Raw genomic sequence first — 27,672 nt, 5'->3', positions numbered from 1 at the left:
ACACAAAAGAATATATTTTGAAGAATGTTGGTAACCAGACAGTAGGGGGGAAATGGGAATCAAGGGCTATTGTCAACTGTCTGTTTGGTTGCCAACAATCTTCAAAATATCTTCTATTGTGTTCCACAGAGGAAACTCATACAGGTTTGAAAAAGCATCCCATTCATTTGTTAAGTATGCCATATAAAAAAAACACATTTGATTCTTTGATATTTTGTGGATATTGAGCCCTTTTCTCTTTGGCACGCTAAATTTACAGTGTATTGAATGGAAAGCAAAGTTACTGTTAATAATATGTAGTAGATAAAAATGTTAAAGTTCAAATAGCTGGCATAGGTAAATACAATGGGATGTACAAAATATTGTAATTTGAGTAAATTAATTTAGAAGTAAATGCCTGTGATGCTGTTTGTAAAAGTCAAAAACATGGGTCACTGGTATAAGAGACTGATTCTGGGTTCTGGGTAAGTAATTAAATATTAGTTTTAAAAAGCACACACATACTGATCAGTGTCATTTTTTTTATTTTTAAATCTTCTTAATCATAATCATCGTCATTTTCAAATGTTTTGAGAGTACAAAATCAATACACAGTTCTGATTTTTCATAAAAGGAAATCAGTTTTAACTGCTTCAATATGAGGTACTAGTCAGACTCCTCACTTCTTGTAATATACAAGGATGGAGTATTTTTCACAAATGATCTTGTCCATTCTACCCTTTTCTGAGTCACTATTAGTGTTTTGCATTTAAGGTAGAGAAACATGCATAATTTCAACAAATCCCCTTTTCTACATGTCAAAATAAACCACATCTAAAACCCAGCTAGTACAAATATCATTGTTAAAAAAAAAATAAGAAAAGAAAACCAAAGTACGGTAATCTAAACTTGCCCTATAAGTATTCAAGACAGCAATACTAGTCTATATAGTCATTGAGGGCAGCTTTGGTGTCATTTGTGATCATACCCTCAAAGCATGCACATAACATAATTTGCTTCCAAGCATGCAGTACAGTGCTTTAAATGATACCACACAACCCCATGGAACTTTGTAACCCAATATGACGCAACCCTCTGAGTGGAAAGCACTACAACCTCTCAAGAGATCAAATGTAATGGAAACTATTAGATAGAAGAGGGCAGGCCAGGAAGGGCAAGGGGAGGGCAAATGGGGGGGGGGGGGGTAGATTAATTCACCAGGGCCTCCACATGGAGGGATCGGCCCCTGGAAAGAAAGGGGGAAGGGCTGATTGTTCGGGAGACTGAGGGGAAGGAGACCTGGGGGGAGAGGGCAGTTCTCGGGGTCGCTCTCTAATCAGTGGGACTCTGGGTGAGTGAGTGGGGCTGGAGGGTGGGGAAGGAGTTGGAGGGGATGGAGGGGTGTGCAGGTGGAGAGGGTGAGACTGTAAGGAAGGCAGGTTTAGAGGGGAATGAGTCGGAGACAGAGGAAGTGGGCTCGGGGTGCCAACAGAACCTGTGCTACCAGTGTCAGTGCTGATATGGGGAAGAGATTTCAGCAAGTGGTTTAACAGACGTGCACCCAGAGTCTTGTCCATCCCAGGGCAGCTCAGGAGCAGGTTGTGCACCTCATGCATGCACTGAATATATCCACTACTGTATCTTTGTCGAGACTCAAACCCAGTCCCTGGACTGTGATTTCCACCTAAAAGAAAATCACAGGGGGTGGGGGGTGGGGGGTTATTATACTTATTTTACATCATGTAATCATAATAAAAAAAAATCACAAAAGCCTGCATACAATTTTCTTTGAGTAAAAAATATTTTAGTCTATTTTTAAAATTTAGTCTAACCTGGTCCTCTTTGAAGGTTCTCCATGTGCTGAACTGTTATCTCAAGCACATCAGCCTTCTCCAATTTAGATTGCTGTGGGAAAAGTGCCATTTAAATAGCTTTATTTTCATTTATAATATATACATTTATTTACAAAAACTAAAATAAAAAATTATATAGGTGCCAAGAGATGTTTATTTAGGTCACTTACATCCAAATTGTAGGCATCCACCATTATACCCTTTAGTTGCTCAAGGCTTGAGTTTATTCTCTCTCTGCGCCTTTTCTCTATCAAGGGTTTCCGCAGCTAAAATGATAAACAGTGTTTAGGGTGTATGCAATATTCATTAGACATCCTCAAGTGATTAATTCACTACAATTTGACAATACAAGACTCACAGTATAGAAATGCCAGTTCTGTAAGGTGCATCCATGTCTGAAGGGTAAAATATTCTCTGGACATCCCAAATGAGTTCCTTACATGCAGGATTTTTGTTGTTGTTGTTGTTTTTTCATAAACTACTTCTTTCAATACTTACAGTCTTGACTAAAGTGACTAAGTCATGACTGTGTAATCTAGTTATTTAAGAATCTTCTGAATTAAATCACTGTCAGACTCTTAGGCTACAACTGTACTTATATCAACAAACAAATCTGAGCAAAACATTTTCAAAGGACTGCATGAGGAAAATACAAATTTATTTTTAAGTGTAATATTTAGATTTAGTATAACTTTACCTGCTATTTCTGAAATTTAGGCCTGGGTCTTAAATTATTTTTCTTAGAAATAGTCACTATAGGCCTAAAATTAATAGAGGACAGTGAGTCAAACAGCAGCCTGAACATCTGCATATATAGCCAATTATTTAAAGTTGCTCTAAGATTTACTAAAAACGGCCCCGTTTCACGTTCTGTTATTTAAACGCGTTTTACTTGAACAAATGTTAGCCAAAGTTTCGTACATCACGAAACAACACAAAATGACGACAGTGTCACTTACCTTTCGCTCTTCTTTTGCGGTGAAATTCTTCTCCGGGCCGTTGCCGATATTGGAGGCCGTCATTATTCTGCACGTCTAAACTAAGCTAGTTAAGAAACTTTTTCGCTTTCCCACGATAGTTCTGAAAGTTTGCGGAGGCTGCTAAACTAGAAACTAAACAAGCTCACTTAACCTCGTTTAACATGTACTCAAACTCCCCCTCAAACCTCCACCCACCGAAATTACCATGACAATGCATGGGTGCTTTTAGCTGCACAATTTCCCACAGTCTCGGGTTTGGCCTATTATAGAAAGAATCCCACGTCCCACGCATGGTGCTGGTGCACTGAGAACTGTGAGTTCAAAAGTTTGATTCAACAAGTGACTCACTTTCAAAAAATAGTTACACGGATTTGACTCAACTAAAAAAGTGGCTTTCGATTTATTAACACAAAAGTGAAAAATGATTTTTGCAAAATAAGAATGCACCCTGTGTGATCGGGTGTGGATGCATACAGGGCTGTTTTACCTGGGCGAACAAGTGCATTAAATGCATAAGGTTGCATTTAAAAACATATTCTTCATTACTGAATTCTAGATGCAATGTAGCTCCTATATGTAAGCAAAAACAAGAATCCGCTAACCCGACAAATAGAGGATGGTAAAGGTTGGAGGAGGGGTAACGCGCAACAATAGCAAAGAAATCTTAGTTTTTAAGTGTTTTCACAGTGGGAGAATTACTATTATCTCCTAGTTTCTCACCCCTTTCTCCACAACGCGCGACCCATCCCCTCTACCCCCTTCACCATTGTTCTATTCACCTACGGGACGGGCACACTCCACTGAAGCACGCCAAGATCTCTTTTTCTGCTGTTGTCCGGCCATAATGACCCACAGTCAACGGAATAATAGACAGGGTGCCAAATCCCTAATGGCCTACTTAAACTCTTCAGCAGCCCAGAAAAACACAGCGTCCACAGAAAGACTGTTTCGATAATAGGAAAATTGGTTGTGCTTAATCGACAGTTTTCGCTGTCACTAAGCTGTAACGTACAGCCTACAATTAAAAGGAATTTAATACGTTTATAGTACTTTTTTATCAATGTTTGTTTGCTTGCGAACAGAAATGTTCTAATACTTTTGGAAATAAAATAGCTTAAAAAAGTAACAATTTGCACCCTACAAGGCCTACTAACATTTAAATATACATTGAAAAATAGGAATCAGCTGTAGGCCTAGACATTTTTAAAGGCAATCAGATTATTCAAAACAATCTAGCATAAATCAACATACAAACAAACAAAAAATATCATAGCCTAGCTAAAATAGGGCCTGCGAGCAATGAATCGTCAATTACTATTAGACAGAATCTGTTTCTTGCAACAGAGTGTTGATCCAGAGTAAATTTTTGATTTGGTCTACCACCTAGACTAAATGCTCAATTTAAGTTAAACATTTAGACAGGTGCTCAATTTAAAACAATGGCGTTAGAGTGCAAAATATGAATGTATTAGATTAGCTGATAATGAGAACTTCTGCTTTCAAAAAGTAAGCCTGTTTGAATAAGGTAGTTCCCATGGACCACTTCTGGGTAAGTTAGTCAGCCACCCATGCAGGACACTTTAGGTGTATTTACATGCTTCTTTATCAAGATCTTTATTTATTTTGCTATCAAGATTATATCCCTGAAAATTGGATCTATAGGGTGAAATTAGGTGGATTGGGAGACTTTCCCAGTCATCTCAATTGCAAAAAGTGTCCCAGTCACCCTGAATTCATATTTTTATACTGTTTTATACTGTTTGTGTGTTTTTCACATTCAAAAACATTAGGGGCTGGGTTTTGTTGGGCAGGAGACTTGGAAGTCAGTTTACGTGAGGGAGGGATTGTTTTGAAAGCGGCAACCGGAATGATTCTCTGGATCACAGGGCTCGTAAACCCTTTATAAAGCAAACACAATTATTTATTTCTCATACACCCGCAATTGATTGGAATATTATTTTTGTATTACATGGCCCGCCCAATCGGTGGATAAAGCGCGAACCGAGCTTGAAATGTCAAGTCAAGAAAGAGTGAACAGCGCAGATCAAGAACGGAATATTATTTCACTATTTGAAATTCACCAGCCTGTCGATGGGCTTACGTTTTGGTAGCCCGTCTGGAAAACACATAGCCCTGGTACGTTGGGATTTGCGAGCCCTGGCTCATACATGTCGGAGTCTGACCCCAAATCGCAATGAACCAACAGATAATGGATTCTCCAGCCCTGAGACAGCATGCTAAAGGTTTGTTCTGTTAGACACGTACACATAATCAAAACAATCTATAACAATGCAATACTACATTTAAAAAACATTTTTACTCACATAAGTGTGTTGCACCATTCCTGTCAGATCTAATATAGAAGGCACAGCACTGTGTTTTAATCTCAAAATATTTGCAAATCCAGTATCGACCTGAGTTTTGTTTACAAACGATTCTGCAGTGTAATGAAGTAAGCACACAAATGTCTTCCCCACATGAGCTGGAACTTCATTAAAGTCCTTATGAAATCAAAATCGATCTTATTTACGTTGTTAGTACGTTACGTTGTTTTTTTGCTGTGATAATCTTTAATCAAAATCTGAAAAGTAACTTCCGGTCTGGAAACTGCGTTCCTTCTCAGCTGATGTCACTTTGATGGCTTGCGTTTTAAAATGCTTAACCACTCGCCTCCAGCGGTTCGTCTGCTATGAGCATGAGATGGAGAGGAGGAGCGCTGAGGTAAAACCCTGCCTTCTGTTCCATATTCCATTTCACTTGGAAATACATCACAGCACTGAAGAAAAATCACTTGCTACTTCCGGTTCACTGGGGACTAAAAATAAAGTTTAACCACACATTCCTACTATTAAGATCCGAAGGAAGCTTACGCAACAAAAGCGCAATATCTTGCTATCTTTGGCATGTTTATTGCTGCTGGCTAGCTCAATTCGAGCAGCTCCATGAGTCGGTGGGCAGGGCTAGATGTGCTTATTATTCTGTAGAGGGATGTTGTCACTTGATTACGTCAGGATAAATAGGCTAGTGACAATTCCCCTGAATTTTTGAGATACCCCTACCGGCGGTAGAACTAAATCCAACAATATTTTTTCATCTCTTGGTGTCCCACATATGAAATGGATTCTTGGCTAAAAAGATTTTACTGCTAAGATTGTTAAATTAAAATATATTGTTATACACCCCAAAATCAAAAAAGGACTCAAATATAGCCTGTCCGTATGGGAGTAAAGGCATATAAACTAGTGCAGATCAATCATACAAGCTCTGAGAGCTTTGAAACTTGACATTTTTGTATTTAGGAAGTTGATTTAAATACTAGAAAAGACTGGATGTGAATATCATAATGTATGGAATCAATAGACACATATAAACACATACCTAAAATAAGCATGCAAAACATGCACAAATTGTATATATATGCAGAATGTTTTCATTGGCTGCTTTGCCAGGTATTATACACATATGATGGCTTGTTGGAAAGTTGGGGTTGTGCTGAATCCGGCAATATCAAATATAGTCATATAGCATAACAAATCAGAGTGTTCAGTGTCCAAAATGAATGAAAATGGAACAATGGCATAATTTAGTCCAAAGCCCATTATTAGTTATGAGACGAATGTTGAGAAATTCAAATATGAGATACATGTAATAATGAAATATTTCATATGGCACCTTGCACTATATGGAAACAAATACCCCTTTTCCACCAAGGTAGTGCTGGTGGTGGTTCGGAGACTTCTTTGTTTTTTACACACCCAAAGCACCAGCTCCGATCCAGGAAAAGTGGTTCTTAAGTAGCTCCAAAACATTGCTGTGCTAGAAGTAAGATCCGCTTGCATCAGGGGCTGGGGCAGGATTACTGTGACCATCAAGACGTACACAAACTTGTGACCGCCAATTTTAAAATGGCTAATCCAGCCAATAGTATCCAGCTGCAGCCCCGCAGCACACCAGTTTCAGAACCCCATCCCCACAATCGGAAGTGAGGGGCGGGGCTTAAACAGTCATAGTTGCGTTATCCATATATGTCATTTTCTTTTGTCAAATATAAGCGGTTTTCACATAGATTTTGATCAGATCAATGTCTACAATTTTTAACAACAATACTTTTAAAAAAAGTCTCTTTTCTGTTCATATAACATGTTATGATGTACAATGATCAACATTTTAAAACATAGCCTATTATTAATGCTTAAAGGGTTAGTTCACCCAAAAAGGAATTAATGACTCACCCTAATGTCGTTCCACACACGTAAGACCTCCGTTCATCTTCAGAACACAATTTAAGATATTTTATTTTTAGTCCGAGAGCGTATCTAAGTGTACACTATACTGTCCATGTCCAGAAAGGGAATAAAAACATCATCAAAGTAGTCCATATGTGACATCAGTTAGTTAAAGCTACACTGTGTAACTTTTTTAGTTTATTCTTAGCTAAAAACACTTAGTTCTTTCAAAAATATGTGCTCATTAATGTATATTTACTTAAATATTCGAATATTTAAGTAAATATAATGCTGGTTCGAATGCTGGTCGCCATGTTGCCCCTCCATCTTGAAAGTACATTAGCCAAAGAGGGACATACCCAGAAATTCAAGCTTCGCTTTTTGCGTTTTAACACTCGATGGCACCATGTCGAATGTGAAAAGGGGGATTGCCATGTTAATCTTGGACTAAATCAGCCACCGTAGGAGTTCATACGAAATTGGAATTGAGAGGAACAGAAACTATTATTCACTGGATTGTCATATACTTTTACACCGCTATATGGGGGATAATATCACACAGTGTAGCTTTAATTAGTCTCTTGAAGCATCGAAAATCTTTTTTGGTCCAAAAATAGCAAAAACTACGACTTTATTCAGCACTGTCTTCTCTTCTCCATTTGTTTTCAAATAAAGATTTAAACGGTCATGATTCAGCATATTGATTCATGATTCGGATCGCCAATGTCATGTGATTTCAGCAGTTTGACGAATCATGAATCAATACACTGATTCATGACCGTTTTAACCTTTATTAATAGCAAATGTGGGTTTTATGTTGAGCATGTGCTCCTGTCATTATCTGATCCCTCCCCCTTGTTATCTGATTAGTGTTTGCTTACTCCCACCTGTTCCCTCTTGATTTCTACCCTTTATAGCTCCTTGTGTTTGTCAGTCTTGGTCAGGTTGTTGTATCGTCTACGGCTCCTTGTGATCTCCGGTGGTTTGTTTCAGGTTTGTATTTTGTTATTCTTATTATGTGTTATTTTCCCCCTGGTCGGTTTTGTTTTGAGTTTATGTTTTATTTAGTAAATAAATCTTTATTTATCAGCACTTGAGTCCTCGCACCAGCGGAAGATGGGTAGCTTCCTTTTTTCATCTCCCTCCAACTTCCTGCAAATTGCCAGATAGGTGAGCTTCAATTACATCCGTAAGCAGGGGCTGACATGAGGGACTTTGCCTGCAGTCTCCTCATTAAAGTTAACCTCATGTCTTACACTGAGGAAGAAATTAAGGAGGTGTTGAACATTTGTTTGGACATGCCTCTCATTCTGGTGGATCGTGTTCCGGTGGTCCCAGTTCTGGTGGATCGTGTTCCGGTGGTCCCAGCTCTGGTGGATCGTGTTCCGGTGGTCCCAGTTCCGGTGGATCGTGTTCCGGTGGATCGTGTTCCGGTGGTCCCAGCTCCGGTGGTCCCAGCTCCGGTGGTCCCAGTTCCGGTGGACCGTGTTCCGGTGGACCGTGTTCCGGTGGACTCCGTGCTGGCGGTCCCAGATCTCAAGTTTTGTATTTTGTTTCAGCTTTTTTTCCCCTTTTTTTTTCTTTGTGGGTTTTGTTTTGAGTTTGTTTTATTTTGTAAGTAAATCTTTATTTATCTGCACTTGAGTCCTCACACCATTTTCCTTTGTTTTTATGTGACAATTAATATCTATTTTTGTTACTTTATTTGTACTGGATCGTTAAATATCTAGGCTAATTGTATGGAATATTACAAAGTCTGGTGAAAAACTAAAATATCTAACTACTTCATGATAAATCTTTATTTAAATAATGTCTGTGCTGTTTATGATGAGAGGATTTTTATATAATGGGAAGATTTGTGTAACTCTGTACTAAAATTTATTCAGCGTTTTGAGACTGTATAAAACCTGTTTTGATCAATACTAAGAGGATTCTCATTCACGGTAAATTAAATATATGATTGGTCATTATTACTCATTGGCTCTGGTCAGCACAATATGGCCATTATCTGATTGGCTTAAGCAGACAGTGGGTGGAGTCTACTTATTTGTGGATTTGTTTGAGTCAGATGCTAGAAATGTTTTCAAAAGCCACGCGCTATGCTGCGATTTACAAATGTGCAAGAAGAGATCCCCCAGAGGAAGGCATCAACAAATGTACAGGAAGCGATTCACAAATAAATGTAAGGCAGAGTTGTGTATTTATGACATCAAAATATATATATATATTTTTTTTTTGTTATTCACAAACGTCAAATGTTTTCTGAAACTCCTGCATATTTTTGGATCTCATTTTATTTATTTGTGAATTTATATATATAAATTTTTTTGAATCTTTTTACATTTATTTCTGGATAACAATCTATTTGTTTGGAATAATGGTACCCATACCTCTACAGTTATTTGAAAGGGATTGCAGTACCACTTTGTACCAGATTGTTTGGTCACAATATTACAGTTCTTTTAACATTTTAGTCTATGAGAAGACTTGTGTTATACTCAGAACAAGTTGCAGGTCGAACGGAAGTGGTGGAAAGGGCAAGGGTGTGGAAATGAGCAGGAAACCGCTGGGTTTTGGTGGTTAAAAAATATTTTACATTACTAATATCAAAATGTTCTAAGTGATTTAAGTAAAATTTAACAAATTTTTTTTTAATGCACATGCAAAATTAATATTTTTTACATTTGAAATAGGCATACAACAACAAACACACCACTGCTGAATTACTACCTTACAACTAAAGGCTATGAATTATTTACAAAATATAGAAATGTTACAAATATGTACATGTGGATATAATGCTCTAATCTAACTAATGTTCACTGTAAATAATTATCCTAATTTGTCAATCATGTTTGATTTGAAATAACACATTGTAGGGGCTTCCCAGTGAGAGCTGTTTGTGAAAACAACATTAGTGGTTCCGCATCAATGGCTAAGCTAATTTTTGCCTTCTCAGAAATGCATATGTAGGAGAGAGAGAAAAAACAAAGCTCTAAATGGAGACTAGACTTTACAGAACACTTTTGCACACACTTTGTGCATGCAGTCAGCAGCTCAAGGGTGAAAAATCTTGTGGCTTCCTCTTTTCTTCATTCTGTCATTTGCGACTTATCTCTTATCTACAATCCTTCCTTTTAAAGCAGAAAGCTAGATGAGAACAGTCATGTACTCATTTTCAGGACCTGCTTGAATATTAATTTTTATCTTCAGAATTCAGTTGAGGTGACGCTTACGTTGTGAGCGGGGCACGTGAACGGTTGTTGCCATCTGAGCTGTGACTGTTCATTTGCCATATTTTGCGTACAGCCCCAACATCCATCTTTCTTTGAAATGTCTCTGTTGTAAAGTAGTACGCCAGGGGGTCCAGCATTGCATTCATACAAGCTACCATGAGGCTGTACCGGTAGGCCGTTAACAGTGAGGACAACCTGGGCTGGGAATGCTTATAAGCATAAAGTAGCACAAGCATAACGTGATACGGCAGAAAACAGAACAGAAAGATCGCCAAGTTAGTTATTATCATCCTTTTAATTCTTCCACTGTCTATAAGGTCACTGGTCTGGACAGCCGTGCTTTTGCTTATAGCCCGGACGAGCCCCCATGAGCTGAGAATCATAACGGTTAGTGGGATCCCAAATCCAACAATTAGCGTAGAAATGAGAGGAGCTGTTTGAGTGGCATATCTAGGAAATTTTCCAAAACATGTGTTGTTGTTGGTGTTGGTGTTGTTGGAATCAGGTATATTTCTGAAATAGATCGGTAAGCTTGTTCCAACAGTAAGGATCCAGATTCCCAGACACACACACCATGCTTTCTTGCGGCCCTCACGGATGCGAGAAGACAACGGGAAGCAGACTGCTATGCAACGGTCAAAGCTAATGCTCGTGAGGAGGAAGATGCTGCCATACATGTTACTTAGCATTATGAGACCGGTAAAATCACATAATTGCTGGTTCAGAACCTTCAAACCCCAGTGGTAATAGATCCGCACTGGAAGTGTACAAACCAGAAGAATATCAACAAAGGCCAGATGAATCATGTACACGGTGGTGTGAGATCGCGATTTACAGTTGCGTAAAAAAATGACAAGTGCGGTGAGGTTGAGGATCAGTCCAAATATGAATACTACTGAATACACACTAACAAAAAACACATTCTGCTGGTCTTGTGATGAATTCAGACTTGTATGATGATTTGACATTGCTGATCTTAGGATTCACCTCCTTGACTAGCCTGTAATGACAGAGAAACAAAGGGTTTTGTACTGAAATGTTGCAACTATTACATAGGTAACGCAGGTACATTTTTCAAGTAAGATATCAGTACTATTTTATTGTTTTTATTTGGAAAACTTTTACTTTCAGGCTACTACATTCAAAACATGATATTGTAGTTTTTACTGCACTAATGAATAAAAGTTTGTATTTATTTATTTTACATTTAATGACATTACATTTATTTTACATTAAAAAGTAGTACTTTCTTACTTGTGCTCAAGTAAAACAGTACTAGATTTTGAATGAACATAAAAATTTAAATATGAAATGAGGGCAGTAAAAAGTACATCATGCTTTGGAAGAACTCCGATAAAGACATTTGAAAAATGTAATAAGGACTTCACTACTGTCCGCCTTTGCTTTTAATCTCAAACATACATTTGCAGTTCTTTAAACTGTTGCAAGCGTTTTAGTAGCTTGCATCAGTGTACAAAAGGGGTCTGAGAGTAAAACTTTCCTCCCACTCAAAGCATCTAGAAACCATTGTAGTATTAAAGGTCAAATGACATGAACAATCTCATAAAGGGTACAATGTGCATCTCAAATTGTGTCAGAATGTAGCAAAGGGTCACGTTAGGTAAAGAATAAAAAAACTTGAAACAATGCTGTTTTAATGTACATCCCTTGTTTTTACCGTGGAACCGGAGATGGGTTAACAAAATATCAAAGCTGCCAAATTCAGTTGCTATTTGGCTTGGTTTATTTAAACATATTTATATCTACTTGCACACTGAATTAAAACATTTAAACTAACATGTCTTGCTACACACACACACACACACACACACACACGTTATTAAAAGTCTGGACTGCCCAAAAGGGCATTTATGCATTTACAAACTTTGTGGCAGAGAAGTCAAGACTTTAATTTTATAAAGTCTTTACATTTTACAATTTATATTTACAATATTTCAGATATCTCCTTTAGACACAGGCATTGTATTGAACACATTTGATGTGAATAAATGGTTCCATAAAACAGGCATTGCACAAAACTTTAAAAGCTGTCTTTTTAAGCTGATTTCTTATTTGAAAATAAAAACGTGGAAACGATTATGTGGATGTTGTTTCACTCACCGTTTTTACACTCACGAGTTTCCTCTGTTGGTACTGATGCTGATGAACCAAGAGTTCTTATGTTGCAATCTCCACCCTTTCACTTCAGGAAATGCGTGTGCGGCGAGTGCTTGTCATTTCTGTATATACCCTCTTATGCTACATAAAGCTACTAAGAAAAACACACCTCATCCAAATACCACATTGAATTAAGCAATAAGTTACACAGTATCAGAAAAAAAGGGGAAATGCAATAAATGAGCAAAACCTTTTTTTTAAAAAAAAAGTTTTATTTAAAATAAACAGTGTTAAACAACTCCTCAGTATAGGTCACATAGATTACCAGAACAAAGACCAAAACTCAGTAAACGCTTTATTTAGAATAAAATGTGTTAAATATCTGCATACATTTAAATTAAAACGTTCTGCCAGACATGAATGTTTATAAGAACCACCCAATCCTTCCTCCACTTGACTATCATTTAAAAGATTTTAAAATCTAAATATTTTACAACATAAAATAAGAAAACACATACAACATATTTACATTTATACAACAAATGCAAACAATGTTTCAATAGAGAAGATATAATATTAACCACTGGAGTAAGTTTTACAGGTCCTTTGTTCCACATTTGTATCTCAGGGTAATAAATCTGGATCCTGTTTTACCTGGTATGTTGTTTTTTTATGCCACCTAAAGGAATAAAGCACACTATCAGATCAATCTATAAGGCACCATGCTAAACTATCAATATTAGATATTAAGATCATCAGTAAAGAATTTAGTAAATAAATAATAGATTGACCGAAGTCATTTTTGTATAGAGTACATACCTCTTTGTGATTGCATGTGCCACAGATGCAGCCAAAGAGGCCGTTGATCACCTGAAATCCACAGAGCAGCAGTTCTAAACAAGCAGCCACCAGCAGGGTGGCAAACAGGCCAATGTTAAACTCCACAACATTTTCTGGCTCTTTGCAATTTTCCCAAATGTCAGTGTTTCCCAAGTAGTTTTCAGTGCTGTAAAATGAAATCAATAAATAATATCAATAATAAAAAGAACAACAAAAAGACATAAAAGCAGTAAAGCTCCACAAACTATTTTGATGTACATTATGTTAACATTATACATTTTTTCCCACTATTTTAGTCCACTATTTTATCTTTTTTTTCTTCCTCTATCAGAATTGTTTTCTATAAATGTTCTTTTTAAACGAGATGATGTTTTGAGTTCTGAAAATGGGATGGACCATTCATTTTCACACCTGTTCTTGAATGGTCTGCTCCATTGTCCATCCACATCCATGCAAACGGGTCCATTAATCAACGCTAACACAGCTACGACGCCACTGTACAGGGCACCAACCACCCCAATGGCAGCAAAGATAATGGACAGAAACATCTATAATGGACAAAGAGAGCAAAACCAACGTAGGTCAGTTCAATTTTAAGTTAAAAATGTAAGCATATTTGATCATAATCACGTAAAGGCATAGTTCAGTCCAAAGATTTGTCATCATTTACTCTTGTGTTGTTCCAAGCTTTATGTGTTTTTTTCTTCGGTTGAACACAAAATAGCCTTTGCCTTCTATAGTAGAAAAATATATTATATAAGGTATATGGATACCGTAACTGTCTGGCTACCAACATTCTTTAAAATATATTTTGTGTTCAACAGAAGAAAGAAAATCATACAGGTTTGGAACAACATGAGGGTGAGTAGATGACAGAATTAAAAATTTTGGATAAAAAAGAGAATTTTTCATGTATTCACTCTTTATGTCGTTATAAACCTGTATGACTTTGCTTTTTGAGAAACACAAAAGATACTTAGCATGTTTTACCAATTTTTTACCCAATGAAAGTCTTAGACAAGTTTTTTACAGATTGAACATTGGTCTGGGGAGTCTGCTCTGTATTTTTCACAGTGTGATAAACGAGCATTATTCAAATGACTCTGTACACAATGAATAGTTCTTCAACCAATCAGACCACAAGAGATGTGATCAATGGGCAACGGCCCATTGGTTCTCTCTGTCATCGTGTTAAACCCACCAATAGCGCACCAAGTTGATAACCCAGTCTTTGATTGGTTCCCGCAAAAGTGTAACAGAGAAATGAATATACGGGTTTCCAGACTGAGTTGCAGGGCGAAATCAAATCGCAAAGTCAAATTGCAAATTAACTATCCCTTTAAAATGATATATATTAATTTTTTGGGTGAAGCTGACACACTTGCTATCCTGCTTTGGCACTAATTCAATTAAAGTCAAGTTTAGTCCTATGAAATCAAATCTGTGACCCCAGCAGAACTCACCCCACAGCGGTTCGAACAACAGCCTTGTCTCCCAGTGCTGTGGATGTGGATCGCAGGAATCAATACCTAAAAGAGAAAAACAGTAGCCATATCAACATACAATTTTGTTAAAGAAGAGATAGCTGATCAGACAACCTAGAACCTGATCAGACAACAACAACAGAAATGTTAAGGGAAAACTCGATAACAATACAATGAGACAGAATTTCCTCACCAAGATACCTCCTCCAACAACGCCTCCCATGAATTTGATCTCATCTGTAAGACGGTAAAGCCCTTCTGCCTCCTGCTTGGAATAAATGGTTTGAAAATCAGGGAAAAACAGAAAAATGTTGCAGATGATGGAGAGCAGTGCTAGCGGATAGAGGCTGATGCCAATAAATTTAGAGCACTTTCCTGTGCACATGATGTAAGTATTCTGTTTTGTTAAGGCTCAGAAATATTAAACAGACTTTAAGCATATAAGCCTTTATTCTCGAGTGCTAAACTGATGAAAGGATCGATTATAAATACTCTATGTGACTAGACTAACACACCTATCTGACGTCAGGTACTGATGTCACATCTTTATCATATTAGCTGCCATAAAAATGGCTGTACTTTGAAAACCCGAGGTCACCCTTTCGAAAAACAGTACTTTTGTTAAATGTCGAAACATACTGAATGATGGGTATTAGACAGAAAACTGATATGCACAAAGGAGAAATTGATAAGGCTTAATTGTTGTTGCTAACCGATCCATATAGGTAACACTTTACAATAAGGTTTCATTAGTTAACATTAGTTAAAATGAACTAAGAATTAATCATTCTACAGCATTTATTAATCTTAGTTTATATTTGTTTTAACATATATTATTAAAATCAAATATTGTACTGGTCACACTTTATATTAGGTGGTCTTTAGGTCTTTGTGTACTTACATCAAAAAATAAGTACAACGTACTTATTGGGATCATGATGTATTGCAAAACTTTGCTGTTATACAATCAAGGTTAAGGACCGGTTTGGTGGTATGGGTAGGTTTAAAGAATTAGTTCACCCAAAAATCTAATTTATCCCATGATTTACCTACCATAAAGTCATCCTAGGTGTATGCAACATTCTTCTTTCAATTATATTAAAAAAGTCCTGGCTCTTCCAAGCTTTATAATGGCAGTGACTGTCGAGTAATTTTTGAAGTCCATAAAAAAGCATCTGTCCATCATAAAACTGCTCAACACGGCTCCGAGAGAATCATAAAGGCCTTCAGAAGCAAATGTTTGTGTAAGAAAAATATCTACTGCAAGATGCGTGCACTTTTTCCATAAATTGAATATATGGAAGGCGGCCTGCCGGAAGCTAGATAATTTACTTCATAAAGTTTTAAATATGGATATTTTTCTAACACAAATGCATCGATTTACCGGTACTTAAGAAGGCCTTTATTTACCCCCCTGGATGCATGTGGAGCAGTTTTATCATGGATAGATGCACTTTTATGGACTTAAAAAATTACCCAACAGTCAATGCCATGTATTTTTGTAAAACATAAGTACAATGTAAAAACATGTATGCACACAATAAGTGCATTGTATCAAATTATTAATAAAAATGCTAGTACATTAAGGCCCGCTCTAAGCCAGACAGGGCTTAGACTAAGACAGGATTAGTCCTTAGTTCATTTAGGGCATTTAATTAGATTTTATAAACATGCCTTATAGAAAAAAACATTTCTGGTGTGCATCTTGAGACAAAACACATTTTAAGATGCGTCATAGCAAAAAAAAAAAAAAAACCCAGCTCAAATGAGATCAAGTAATATAATAGGTGCAATGCTTGTAATTATATCTACTATCACATGACATTTATATTATCCTGGTATCTTGGATCATTTGATCAATGAATGTTATCTGCTGTTGGAGGTAGGTAGGTGTGTGTGTGTGTGTGTGTGTGTGTGTGTGTGTGTGTGTGTGTGTGTGCGTGTGTGTGTTGCTCCTTACTGAACTCTGAACCTTTCAGTGCACTTTTGTACAGATCCCACACGCCCTCTAATCAGGAATCTGATCAGTTGTCGTAATGACAGCATATGTCAAGCCTTTTGGAAAATGGATCAAGGTACAGATACACACACATTTATATTATTAGAACATTTTGTATAACTGCTTATCTTTTTAAAAAAAAAATATCAACAATTACTCAATTTAAAGAAATGATGTCCACTTTTTTTCTCAGTGGGTTCACCACAACCACCATCAGTACGGTCCCTCATCAGTCATTACCACAAGCTTACATGGCAATAATAAGATGTGTGCACATGTAACCACTCTGAGGAAACTTTTGATCGTAACACTTTATCCAATCTTAACATTATACAAAGTCACCACTTCCCACAATAATCTATTTACATCCAATTTTTTTTTTTTTTTTTTTTTTTGCTAATACACTACTTTAATATGATTTTTTTCTGAAGCAGATGCTTTCAGGTCCTAAAATGATTTGGCCTGAGGTAAGATAGTAAGAAAACACATAGTAAGATGCTACAATTCACATTTAAACTGACACAGAATAACCATAAAGCATATAAATGGCAGTATAATGCAATGCATTATCATATAAAAGAGGACATGTAAATGTTTTTTATTGATCCTTGCAACACTTGATAACTGTATTTTGCTTCATATTATGATTGTACTTAAAGGAATAGTACACCCAAAAATGAAGTCATCATTTACTCACCCTAAAGCTTTTCCAAACGTGTGTGAATTTCTTTGTTCAGATTAATATTTTTAAGCAAATTTGTAACCAAACAGTTGTGGGGCACCACTGGCTTCCATAGTATAGGGGGAAAATACTATGATGCCCCACGGATGTTTGATTACAAACATTCTTCAAAATACCTTTTTATTTTTGGGTGATTCCTTTAACCATTTAAAAATACAGTTCATATCAGAAAAGGCTTTATTTTGTATAACCCATATAAAGATTTAAGATGGCACGCATAAAAAGTCCACCCATTTTGTAAAAGTACATTTATTTTTAGAATGAAAACTTTGACCTTAATTTACTAGCCTACTGAGTCACAACATCTGATGTGTTATATATCTTCCATAATCATCTTGTCACATGGCTTAAATAAGATAACTCCTAAAAATAGCTTCAAAAGGGTAGTGGCAGTAAACTGAAAAACTGAGATAAGGGTATTATCACATTTAACATTCATTAATGAAGTGATTGGATTTCACACCCACAGTATAGTACTGCAAGTCATTCACTGTAATTTGTCATGAATTGGTTATACACCATGCAGTTAAGCGTGTGAAAATACCTTTCCTGAAATAAAACTGAACAGCCAAAACTGAAATAGCTACATTTGAGAAATATGAACAGATCTGTATGAGTCAACAACAAGGTGCTATTTTAAAATCATTGTGCCACATTGGTGATGATATAAATGTGCCACCCGCAGGTCTAGGATTACGTCAATGACGTTGGTTGTTACGGATCAACTGGGATCCTGTTATCTGGGTACGGGCGCGTGCACACAGCTAGTTTTACCTGGATTTCCAGCAGATGTTAGACGGTGACATATTCGTTAAATGCATATTTCAGGGATCACCGATTAAAACTGTTTCACCTGTACATACACTGGTATGCCTAATAAATCACTTTGTTTTGCAGTGTATATTCCGGTATTTGACGCAATTAAAGACCTTTAATACACTTTAGTGTCAAGCTCAGAAACCCAAGATAGATCAGTGGGCAAGGCAATAAACAGAGGGTGTTTTTATACTGCGGTACCTGATTTGCCCACGTCACATTGTGGGTAGGGTTTAGGGGTGGGGTCGGGTGAAGGGGATCATTTTCATTGCATGGTTTATAAACACCCATGCTTTTGAAAAAACCCAGAAATTTAGAAACGCCCACTTTTGTTCTGCAGAGACCGCAAACCACGTCTATGGCCCTGTCCCAAATGGCACACTTTCTGTCTTGTAGACTTACAATGGCCGTTGCGTGCGCGCGTCCATTAAGCCCATAAGACCGCAGGGTGTCCCATTTGTCATTTTAGGTCTCAGAAGTGTGCTCGCGAGCGCCCCCTTTGCGCCCTCGATGCGCATTTCAGCCGAGTCCGCACTGGTGCGAGCTACGCAGAGGACTTCTTCTTCCCGGCAGTCAAAGCGGCATTATGTCGTGAAAGTGCGGACTTCAGAGGAAGACTTTGAGGGTTTAGGGTCAGGTGCCATTTGAGACAGGGCCTATGTTAACATGGGGCACTAGGTTAATGGATCAACAGACCTGTAAGAATTGTATTCTCGACATTACCATATTAAGTTAAAGTAGCTGTGTAGGCTAGGCTACTTAAAGGACACATGAATTGCAGTTATTTAATTTTTTTTAACAAGTTGTATTTATTGGTTTGCATATATAATATATAATGGATCTATTCTATATAAAACACGTCGCCTTATTTTACTCTGCTGCCTTTATCCAAACATAAAGCAACTATACTTATTAGGTCCTGAAACTTGTTACATTTTCAACAGATTTATTTATTTTAAAAAGAAAAAACTAACTTTGACTCTGCTCTGACCAGTGAACAAATTTTCCTCTATCCTCTTGTTTTTTGTTCCAAGTTAATAAAGCTAAGAAGTTTTGATAAAATTAAACCTTGAAGAGGGAAGCCTTCCTGTACTTTTGTTACTGTGATTGTATGTTTTCTATGGAATTATACAAGATCTGTAGTCCAGGCAAAGTAGCGTTTTACGACAGACTAATTGTAAAATAATTTTTTTTCAGCTTAGATAATTTCTATGAGGTGTCCAGAACAACATACTAAAAGTCCTAAGAAATCCTAGTTGAGGAAATATGTTAAATTCTCATCAATCCGAGATGTGTGCCAGTAAGGCCAGGCAACAATAGACCCCAATGGGACTATTTTTTTCCTTTACTCCTATCAAAATTAAACTTCACACAATGAAAGTCTACATGAAAAGTAAAAAAAAAAATTGTACTAGAAGTTTCTTTGAAAATGAATTTGAATTTAGCAATATACTAATCGAATATGCCCAAAATACTCCCTAATGGTCTTATTTTTTCCTTTACTCCTATCACAATCAAACCTCACACAGTGAAAGTATACATGCATGAAAAGTAAAATTTTTGTTTTCCAAGTTTCTTGGCAAAATCTATTTTAAATATGCAAATGAGCTCAACACTATGCCTAATTGACTTATGGCCAAGAAGCCATAAAGGTACAAGTAGAAAAAACAGGGCCCAAATATCTACAATAGTACCGTTGATGGAAGATTGCGCTTTTTGTCAGATAAGTGAATTTGCGATATATATTTTGTTATATAATATATGTTTGTATATAAACAGAAATAACTTAAGTAACTTAAATATTGCATCTACACCAGCAAGCAGGCTCCTGGTTGGTTAACGCGTCGCGCGAATTGACGACAAAGTTCAGATTTTTCGGCCGTAAGACGCTTGAATGCACAAAAGAGCAAATGAGGCGGAATCTCGTTCACCGCGCCGTGCAAAACGCGCCGTAGGACCTCCAGACACGCGTCAACGTGCCTTTCCATTGACTTAAAAATCACTCGCGCCAGACGCTCTATTCGCGTTTGACATAAAAGCAGCAGTTACACCGTGTCTATGTAACGTTAGACCAGACGCGATGTTTTTTCGCGTCGTGCTGTGCACAGTTCACTAAAAATAACACCATGAACCTATTGAGTACCGCAGCATATAGTGCACTAAAAATCACACTATGAACCTATTGAGTAACCGAAGCCCCGAGAGCAGCATATAGTGCACTAAAAATAACACTATGAACCTATTGAGTACAGCAGCCCTGAGAGCAGCATATAGTGCACTAAAAATCACACCATGAACCTATTGAGTAACCACAGCCCTGAGAGCAGCATATAGTGCACTAAAAATCACACCATGAACCTATTGAGTAACCACAGCCCTGAGAGCAGCATATAGTGCACTAAAAATCACACCATGAACCTATTGAGTAACCACAGCCCTGAGAGCAGCATATAGTGCACTAAAAATCACACCACGGAACCTATTGAGTAACCGCAGCCCTGAGAGCAGCGTCTGGTCTAACGTTACATACCCTGCGTCCCAATTCGCATACTATCCATCCTAAATAGTACTCGAAAATAGAATTAGTATGTCCCAAATCGTAGTATGTTGAAAAGAGTATTCCAAAGATTCCCGGATGGTTTACTATTTCCGGTCCGAATTCACAGTATGGATCGATGGGCACTCTAACGGCTGATATTGCCCACAACCCATTGCGAGTTGGACGAGGATTCGATTAGAACTACAAACGCGGATAAAAAGCGTTAAAAACTACAAACATGACGGATATGCGAGTTCGACGGTTAAGTAGAGATGTTTAGATAATGGGGTTTGAGTGACCAACTATCAATATTTAACCTGACAAAAATATATTTATTCAGTGTTGTCACATTATATTTCACCCGCAGCAGCATTGAGAACTTTTGAAATGACACGTTTGGCCATTAACTTTTAAATGCATCATTATATTTAAACTGTAAATACACGAGGAGAGTCTCTGCATTAAAGACCCACACATGGCAGATCAACGAGCGGCTACATTTCTCTCCGATACGGTAGGAGATTAAACTGAATGTGAAGGATTTGAACTGTGACGAATCTGACGATGATTGACAGGGCAGATAAACGGTGATGGGATGCACGTAACTAAGCGACAGAGTCCGTTAAAGATGGCGAAGTAGTATGTCCCGAAGCTTGCATACTTTTCTGCTACACACTCAAAAGTATATACTTTTTCTTCACAAAAAGAGTACATACTTTTAGGACGTAGTATAAGTAGGCGAATAGGGACGCAGCAATAGACACGGTGTAACTGCTGCTTTTATGTCAAACGCGAATAGAGCGTCTGGCGCGAGTGATTTAAGTCAATGGAAAGGCACGTTGACGCGCATCTGGAGGTCCTACGGCGCGTTTTGCACGGAGCGATTGACGCGATTCCGCGTCATTTGCGTTTTTGTTCATTCAAGCGTCTGACGGCTGAAAAATCTGAACTTTGTCGTCAATTCGCGCGACGCGTTAACCAACCAGGAGCCTGCTTGCTGGTATAGATGCGATATTTCAGTTAATTAAGTTATTTCAGTTTATATACAAACATATATTATATAACAAAATATATATCGTAAATTCACTTACCTGACAAAAAGCGCAATCTTCCATCAACGGTCGATCAACGATATCTGTAGAATTCCCTCCAATTTTTGAATTTAAAAAAAAAACATTGATCCCGCCTCTGCTTCAATTTCATTGGTTGAATCTTTAAACCAATCATGTTCCTTTCTGCCCTCAGAACATTTGAGTAAGTAAAACTCACATCTGCGAAAAAAACATTGACAATTAGTTCTATTTTTGGCTTCAAAATGAGTTACTTTGCCTGGACTACTGTGACTGTCAGTGAACTCCAGGAATGTTCATGGAGAACTTTCATCCTGGATTTTTGACAGATCTAAAATCAACATTTTGTATTGGGGCTGTATTAGGCTATAAAATCACATTGTTTCAAGTGGTTTTATTTGTTCAAAATTATGAAATTAGCAAAAAATAACTGTTTAGAACAACTCTGTATGTTATAATGCATAATCTAAGAATCATTTAAATGAAGAGAATTTTACATCTGCTTACATGGTAATATTTTCTTATTGTACATCATGCTCAGTTAGAATCATGAACTTGAATGTAGTAAATGTAAAGTCTTGCATTGTAGAAAACACTTTGTATTCAGTAAATTCACAACTGGTAGCAGAAAAATGATGAGCTGTGCAGGATTCAAAGCCAAACTCTTTATGATGAACACAGAACAGCATTTCTCCACAACTCATACACTGTTTAAAAAAAAAAAAAAAAATCAGCTCTCCAATAGAAAATGCTTGAGATGTCCTACAATATTTCTGCTCAACTTAAAGCTACACTGTGTGATATTGTCCCCCATCTAGCGGTGAAAAGGTATATGACCATCCAGGGAATAATAGTTTCTGTTCCTCTCAATTCTGATTTCATTTTAACTCCTACAGTGGCCGATTTAGTCCAAGATTAACATGGCTTCCAGTTCAACCTCGTTCATGACTGCCATCGAGTGATAAAAACACGAAAGGTGAAGCTTGAATTTATGGGTATGTCCCTCTTTGGCTAATGTACTTTTAAGATGGAGGGGCAACATGGCGACCAGAATAAACTAAAAAAATTTACACAGTGTAGCTTTAAATAAGGCCACAAACTAGGCCTCATACACACGCACTGCAACAACGATGTAATTTATTGAATGTAATGGTCATTGAATACGAATTTCATCTACATGAAACATAATTGTGAAATGAAACATAAAAATCCCCTGAAACATAGCAAAGCAGCGACAGAGAAAAAACAGAGCCTGATATTGTGCCAACAGTAACCAATAATGTAGAAAGCGTTTTAAGTCTTAAAAAAAAAAAAAATGCTGCGTGCACGTGCCCGTCCCCAGATAACATGATCCCCAGTTGATCCGTAACACTGTAGCTGTGTCCCAAAGTGAAGTGCGCGCACTTCGAAGGCCGCATTTGAAGTGCGATTACGTCATACCTGCACTACGAAGACTGTCCCAATGTGAAGGTTGCACCCTCTGAAGGCCGCATTTGAAGTGTGATTACGTCACAGCGGCACTACGTAGGCTGTCCCAAAGGGAGAGCTGCACCTCTGAAGGCCGCATTTGAAGTGCGATTGCGTCACAGCGGTGCGACGAAGGCTGCCGCAATTCATGAGCGACTTCAAAATGCGCCCTTCGGCTCTCAGGCAAAGGAAGGGTACAGCAGATGGGACCTTCCCATAACTTCGCAGCCTTCCCTATCCCAGAATTCATAGCACAGTGGTGACTACAGGATTTGACTGGTCCGCATTCCCGCGGACTGCGTATAGATACTGCGTACTATTGAACACAACAGCGCAAGCGCTAGAAGTAAATAAAACGTTCAACAGTTCCCAGTTCCCTGCCCTGAGCAAGATAAACTTTAATTTCCCAATTTTTAAATGCTATTTATTTCTCAACCATTATCTCAAGAAGAGGAATCAGTCCAATATCACCCTTTTCGCTGTTTCTTTTTTCCCATACACTTTCTTTAAATAGCCTTCAAAATATAATCTGCGCGGCGCTGTATTTTCGTCCTGCTCCCGCTATTCCGCACCGCACCATTCCGCTCGCGCAAAATTCACTCCGTGCTCACCCGCTATACATTATTTTATTCCCGACCCGACTGATCCAGCTAAATTTAGATTTTGTTTCCAGAATCTATCTTTTAAATTTCCCTTACAGAAAGAGAGACACTGGATAGGAATTGTCCGTGCAATCATTTATTTTTCTTACAGCCTAAAGCTGTAGCCTATGTCAACACCGTAGCTAAAACAAATATCACAGAAAAATAGGCTAAATCAAATGTGACATCTGTCACTCAGAATTATAAGAAAAAAATACAAACAAACGAAAACTGCTGACTTAGATGCTAAAATAAAGTTTTTTTATATTCATGAATGAATGAATGTTCACTGACGGTTAACGAAACATCGATCCTCCAAAGGCTGAATGCGTGGACACAGAACAATTTAAATGGCTAGCTTATTATTTTTTATGCAAGTTATTTGTAAATTAAACGAACTGATGTCTATTCTTCATTTTCGTTAACTTCAAACGTAGGCTAAATTAAAGAGAAGTGTTTTTTTTCTATAGCCTAGCTATTGTTTATTTTTGTAATGCACGTTATAATTTGTAGCTACATTAAACGCATTTATGTTTATACATATATTTTCTTGTCATGTAATTTAAAATGTGTAAATGAAAATAAATTGGTCTATTAGCCTACGTAGGCTTTTTACAACTATAGCCTATTTATAGACCAATAAAATAACTTAAGTTTAACATCAGAAACAACAAATTTTTATTATCAGCCAAACCAGAAGAAAACACTTTTCTACACTTTCATTGCGCTGAGCGGGAGAAGCTGGAGCTGGACCGGGATGGGGAATAATGCACAATAGAGACTCTGGTAAGGCCTGAGCGGGACATCATCTTCTGGGATGAGTGGATATTTCCACTGTCCGCAGCTTTGCGGGGCCGAATCGGTTGACGGCTGCATGGCATGCCATAAAAAATGCATCTGAGATGATGAGTTGAATAAAAATAAGTAGGGCTACTTTAAAAAAAAAAACTTGGACGTATATAGGCTAAATTAAATATATTGTAACAGTTACATTTAACATAAGAAATAAACTGTTAACTAATATTTGCAATTTGACAATATTTAACCGGCTACAGATTTACATGCTTATGGTCCAGCCCATCGTCGCAGGCTTTGAAGCATGTCAAAACCCAATAGAAAGCTCAAAAAAAGTATATATATATATATATATATATATATATATATATATATATATATATATATATATATATATATATATATATATATATGTCAAAACCCAATAGAAAGCTCAAAAAAAGTATATATATATATATATATATATATATATATATATATATATATATATATATATATATATATATATATATATATATATAAGTAGTAGTATATGCTCCATTTCTCTTTTTTAAAATCTCCTCACGAACGTCCGCTGTCAGTTGTCAGAACCTGCTAGTCCATTAACGGCGCTTTGGTTCATTGTTGCCAAGTCTGGAATGGGGCTGCATTTAGGCTACTGTTGCTTTGGGGTGTTTGTAGCCTATAGTCAACAGGTTAAGTTGTCTTTACTTAAGCAATATTTCTACTGGCCGCGCCCCGCATTTTGGGATATTTTGGCCCATTCTGGCTGTGATTCCGATACTTTTGAATAACAATTGGAGGGGTTTTATTATTCAGACCTGGCAACCCTGTCCCTCGGTTCGCCCTTCGTGCCGCTTCGTGCACTTCGTGCACTTTGAAGGCGTGGCCTGGTCTGGCCTTCGAAGTGCATGGCCTTCGAAGTGCGCACCCTTCACTTTGGGACACAGCTTGTGATTACTTGTGCACTCTAAATAATGGCCCGTGTCCAGGAATTATTACGTCTGCTATCTGTAGCACCTTCTGTCTGTTGGTCTCTTGTATCTGAGGGTTCTCACTCAGGTCCTTCCAGGTGTCTTCATCATGGCAACGTTCAAACAAGTCTCCAGCAACAAGGACTGTACCCTCTGACGTTCCTTTTACCAGGACACTGACATCTCTGCCCATGTGGCCAGGTGTTGGAATGACGGATACCTTATGGATAAAGTGTATTACTAAATTAGTGTCTCCTAAAGAAGCTACTACCCCTGGCTAGACAAGTTTTGGCCATATATGACATATAAATAACTTACAAAATTATCAATAGGGTATGGTTGTCCCTCAGCCAGCTGGTTTGGCAGATATCGATCCCCTACGCTTATGTCACATCCCACAATTATTTTGGCATCTGGAAACAACCCCAAATTTCCCACGTGGTCAGAGTGGCCGTGGGTTCCGACTACTATAGCAACACTATCTGGCGTCATACCCTTCTCCTTAAGTTTTTCGACTAGAAAGTCTCGGTCCCAAGGACCCCCAGTGTCTACTAGAATGGTTTGTGGTCCAGTAATTAAAGAAATTGTACCGTCAGCTTTAAACGAGCCGTCTGGTTCAGCTGTGCAGTAGCCCTCTTTCAATACTGAGACGCAATACGGATGGCCTGAAATATTGGAGCTGATGCCAGATTCACTTTTTCTTATTGAACGAGGCACGTCCATTTGAGCCTGAGTAATCGGAATGCTCTGAATTCAAAAGAAACAAAAAAATTACTTCAGCTGAAATTTCGTCGTCTTCTTCTTCAAGTTTTAACGGCAGCTTCCATCCTTGACGTTTCCATATACATAATAAAGGCCTTTATTATGTATATCTATGGACGTTGCCGTCTTCTTCTTCTTCTTCTTCTGGCTTTTTATGGCGGTTGGCAAACAAACGATAGGTGCATTCTCGCCACCTACTGGAGTGTGGGCCATTGATGTGGAAGAACTAAATAATAATATAAAAAACTACATTACCTTTTTAATCCTATTAAACAGATTTACCTTTCTTACATAATCCGTTAATGCATTGTATATTTTATGATTATTCGATCCATTATCAAGCAGTGTTTTAAGTGTAAGATTGCCTATCCCCATTTCTCTTAATTCTTCCAACAGAATTAATATAATAGTACATGCTCTACTGTTTCTGCTGATCCACATGAACTACAATTCCCAGACTCACGTTTGCTCATTATATATAGATAATAATTTAGAGCCCAAGGCTAAGTCTGGTAATAACTGTCTTCTCTTCTACTGCCAAAATGATTTCACCCCCCCCCCCCCCCCCCCTAATTTTAAATATTATAAAGATGTCTTCATTTTCCCTCCTCATTCCAAAGTTCTGGCCATTTTGCTTTTATTTCTATATTCTAATTTTAGCCTTAACCTCACCTTTACTTGGTATCTTGATTTCTATGTGTTTCTAATTTCAAAGCCTGTTTTTCAATATGATCAACTTCCCGATTTCCATCCAATCCCACATGTGCTGGAACCCACACAAAACACATCTTAACTCCTAACTTATTCACTCTATACATACTTAAAAGAATTTCATATAAAATATATTGTCTTGATGATCACCCACTAAGGCTAGAAAATTAAGAGAAAGAACATATTACTGCATTCATTGGCCTAGTATCCTCCATCCACTTGATAGCTAATAATATTGCTACCATCTGAAACAAACTCCTACTTGGTCAGATACTCTTTTGCCAATTTTAACTTGAAAATGTGGGACATATATAGCTGCTGAAGCTCAACCTGTTTCGGGATCTTTAGCACATCAGTAAAAATGGTAATTTCAGAGTTGTAATTCTGATCAATATACTGCTTAACCATTACATCCTTTGCCATTACTCGACTTCATCATT

The 27,672-nt window shown here is 37.5% G+C and overlaps 3 protein-coding genes and 1 long non-coding RNA gene across 8 annotated transcripts; 1 reads left to right on the top strand and 3 right to left on the bottom strand.

The window, feature by feature from the left end:
* Positions 1 to 523: 523 nt before the first annotated feature.
* Positions 524 to 3,357, bottom strand: her8a (hairy-related 8a). Its single transcript, XM_067451411.1, has 4 exons — positions 2,792 to 3,357; positions 2,003 to 2,098; positions 1,812 to 1,884; positions 524 to 1,663 (listed from the first exon to the last, which is right to left on the bottom strand). Exons 1-4 carry the CDS (start codon positions 2,852 to 2,854, stop codon positions 1,194 to 1,196), a joined length of 702 nt encoding a protein of 233 aa, XP_067307512.1. The 5' UTR covers positions 2,855 to 3,357; the 3' UTR covers positions 524 to 1,193.
* A 4,614-nt stretch (positions 3,358 to 7,971) lies between these two features.
* On the top strand, positions 7,972 to 9,170 carry LOC137084869 (uncharacterized). The gene is made up of 3 exons (XR_010906818.1): positions 7,972 to 8,031; positions 8,129 to 8,208; positions 8,437 to 9,170. It is a non-coding gene; the product is annotated as an uncharacterized lncRNA (long non-coding RNA).
* A 431-nt stretch (positions 9,171 to 9,601) lies between these two features.
* si:dkey-3k24.8 (lysophosphatidic acid receptor 6) lies at positions 9,602 to 12,478 on the bottom strand. The gene is made up of 2 exons (XM_067451389.1): positions 12,396 to 12,478; positions 9,602 to 11,274 (listed from the first exon to the last, which is right to left on the bottom strand). The coding sequence occupies exon 2, from the start codon at positions 11,240 to 11,242 to the stop codon at positions 10,271 to 10,273; it is 972 nt and encodes a 323-aa protein (XP_067307490.1). The 5' UTR covers positions 11,243 to 11,274; positions 12,396 to 12,478; the 3' UTR covers positions 9,602 to 10,270.
* A 239-nt stretch (positions 12,479 to 12,717) lies between these two features.
* On the bottom strand, positions 12,718 to 26,651 carry LOC137084846 (metallo-beta-lactamase domain-containing protein 1-like). Of its 5 annotated transcripts, none has more exons than XM_067451341.1 (7): positions 26,535 to 26,651; positions 25,806 to 25,979; positions 14,910 to 14,984; positions 14,696 to 14,761; positions 13,644 to 13,780; positions 13,212 to 13,398; positions 12,718 to 13,071 (listed from the first exon to the last, which is right to left on the bottom strand). In XM_067451341.1, exons 2-7 carry the CDS (start codon positions 25,950 to 25,952, stop codon positions 13,063 to 13,065), a joined length of 621 nt encoding a protein of 206 aa, XP_067307442.1. In that variant the 5' UTR covers positions 25,953 to 25,979; positions 26,535 to 26,651; the 3' UTR covers positions 12,718 to 13,062. The 5 variants fall into 5 exon arrangements, with proteins under 5 accessions (XP_067307442.1, XP_067307449.1, XP_067307461.1 ...); XM_067451348.1 differs by lacking the exon at positions 26,535 to 26,651 and adding an exon at positions 26,350 to 26,487; XM_067451360.1 differs by having other exon boundaries at positions 12,739 to 13,071; positions 26,078 to 26,651.
* Positions 26,652 to 27,672: the final 1,021 nt, after the last annotated feature.

The sequence above is a fragment of the Pseudorasbora parva genome, chromosome 1 (genome assembly GCF_024679245.1).
Source record: "Pseudorasbora parva isolate DD20220531a chromosome 1, ASM2467924v1, whole genome shotgun sequence".
Classification (NCBI taxonomy): domain Eukaryota; kingdom Metazoa; phylum Chordata; class Actinopteri; order Cypriniformes; family Gobionidae; genus Pseudorasbora; species Pseudorasbora parva.
Note: the sequence above shows the minus strand (reverse complement) of the source record. Positions and strands in the feature narration are given on the sequence as shown.

Excerpts from the sequence above, each read along its gene's own strand:
- LOC137084846 (XM_067451360.1), bottom strand. The coding sequence starts at position 26,482 with ATGGACGTGCCTCGTTCAATAAGAAAAAGTGAATCTGGCATCAGCTCC. Across the intron at positions 14,762-14,909 it reads TTGTTGGAGGAGGTATCTTG|GTATTGATTCCTGCGATCCA; the intron begins GTGAGGAAATTC and ends TTTCTCTTTTAG. Across the intron at positions 13,399-13,643 it reads AGCAGACCATTCAAGAACAG|CACTGAAAACTACTTGGGAA; the intron begins GTGTGAAAATGA and ends TTCATTTTACAG.
- si:dkey-3k24.8 (XM_067451389.1), bottom strand. The coding sequence starts at position 11,242 with ATGTCAAATCATCATACAAGTCTGAATTCATCACAAGACCAGCAGAAT.
- her8a (XM_067451411.1), bottom strand. The coding sequence starts at position 2,854 with ATGACGGCCTCCAATATCGGCAACGGCCCGGAGAAGAATTTCACCGCA. Across the intron at positions 2,099-2,791 it reads CCGCAAAAGAAGAGCGAAAG|CTGCGGAAACCCTTGATAGA; the intron begins GTAAGTGACACT and ends TTATCATTTTAG. Across the intron at positions 1,885-2,002 it reads TGGATGCCTACAATTTGGAT|CAATCTAAATTGGAGAAGGC; the intron begins GTAAGTGACCTA and ends CTTTTCCCACAG.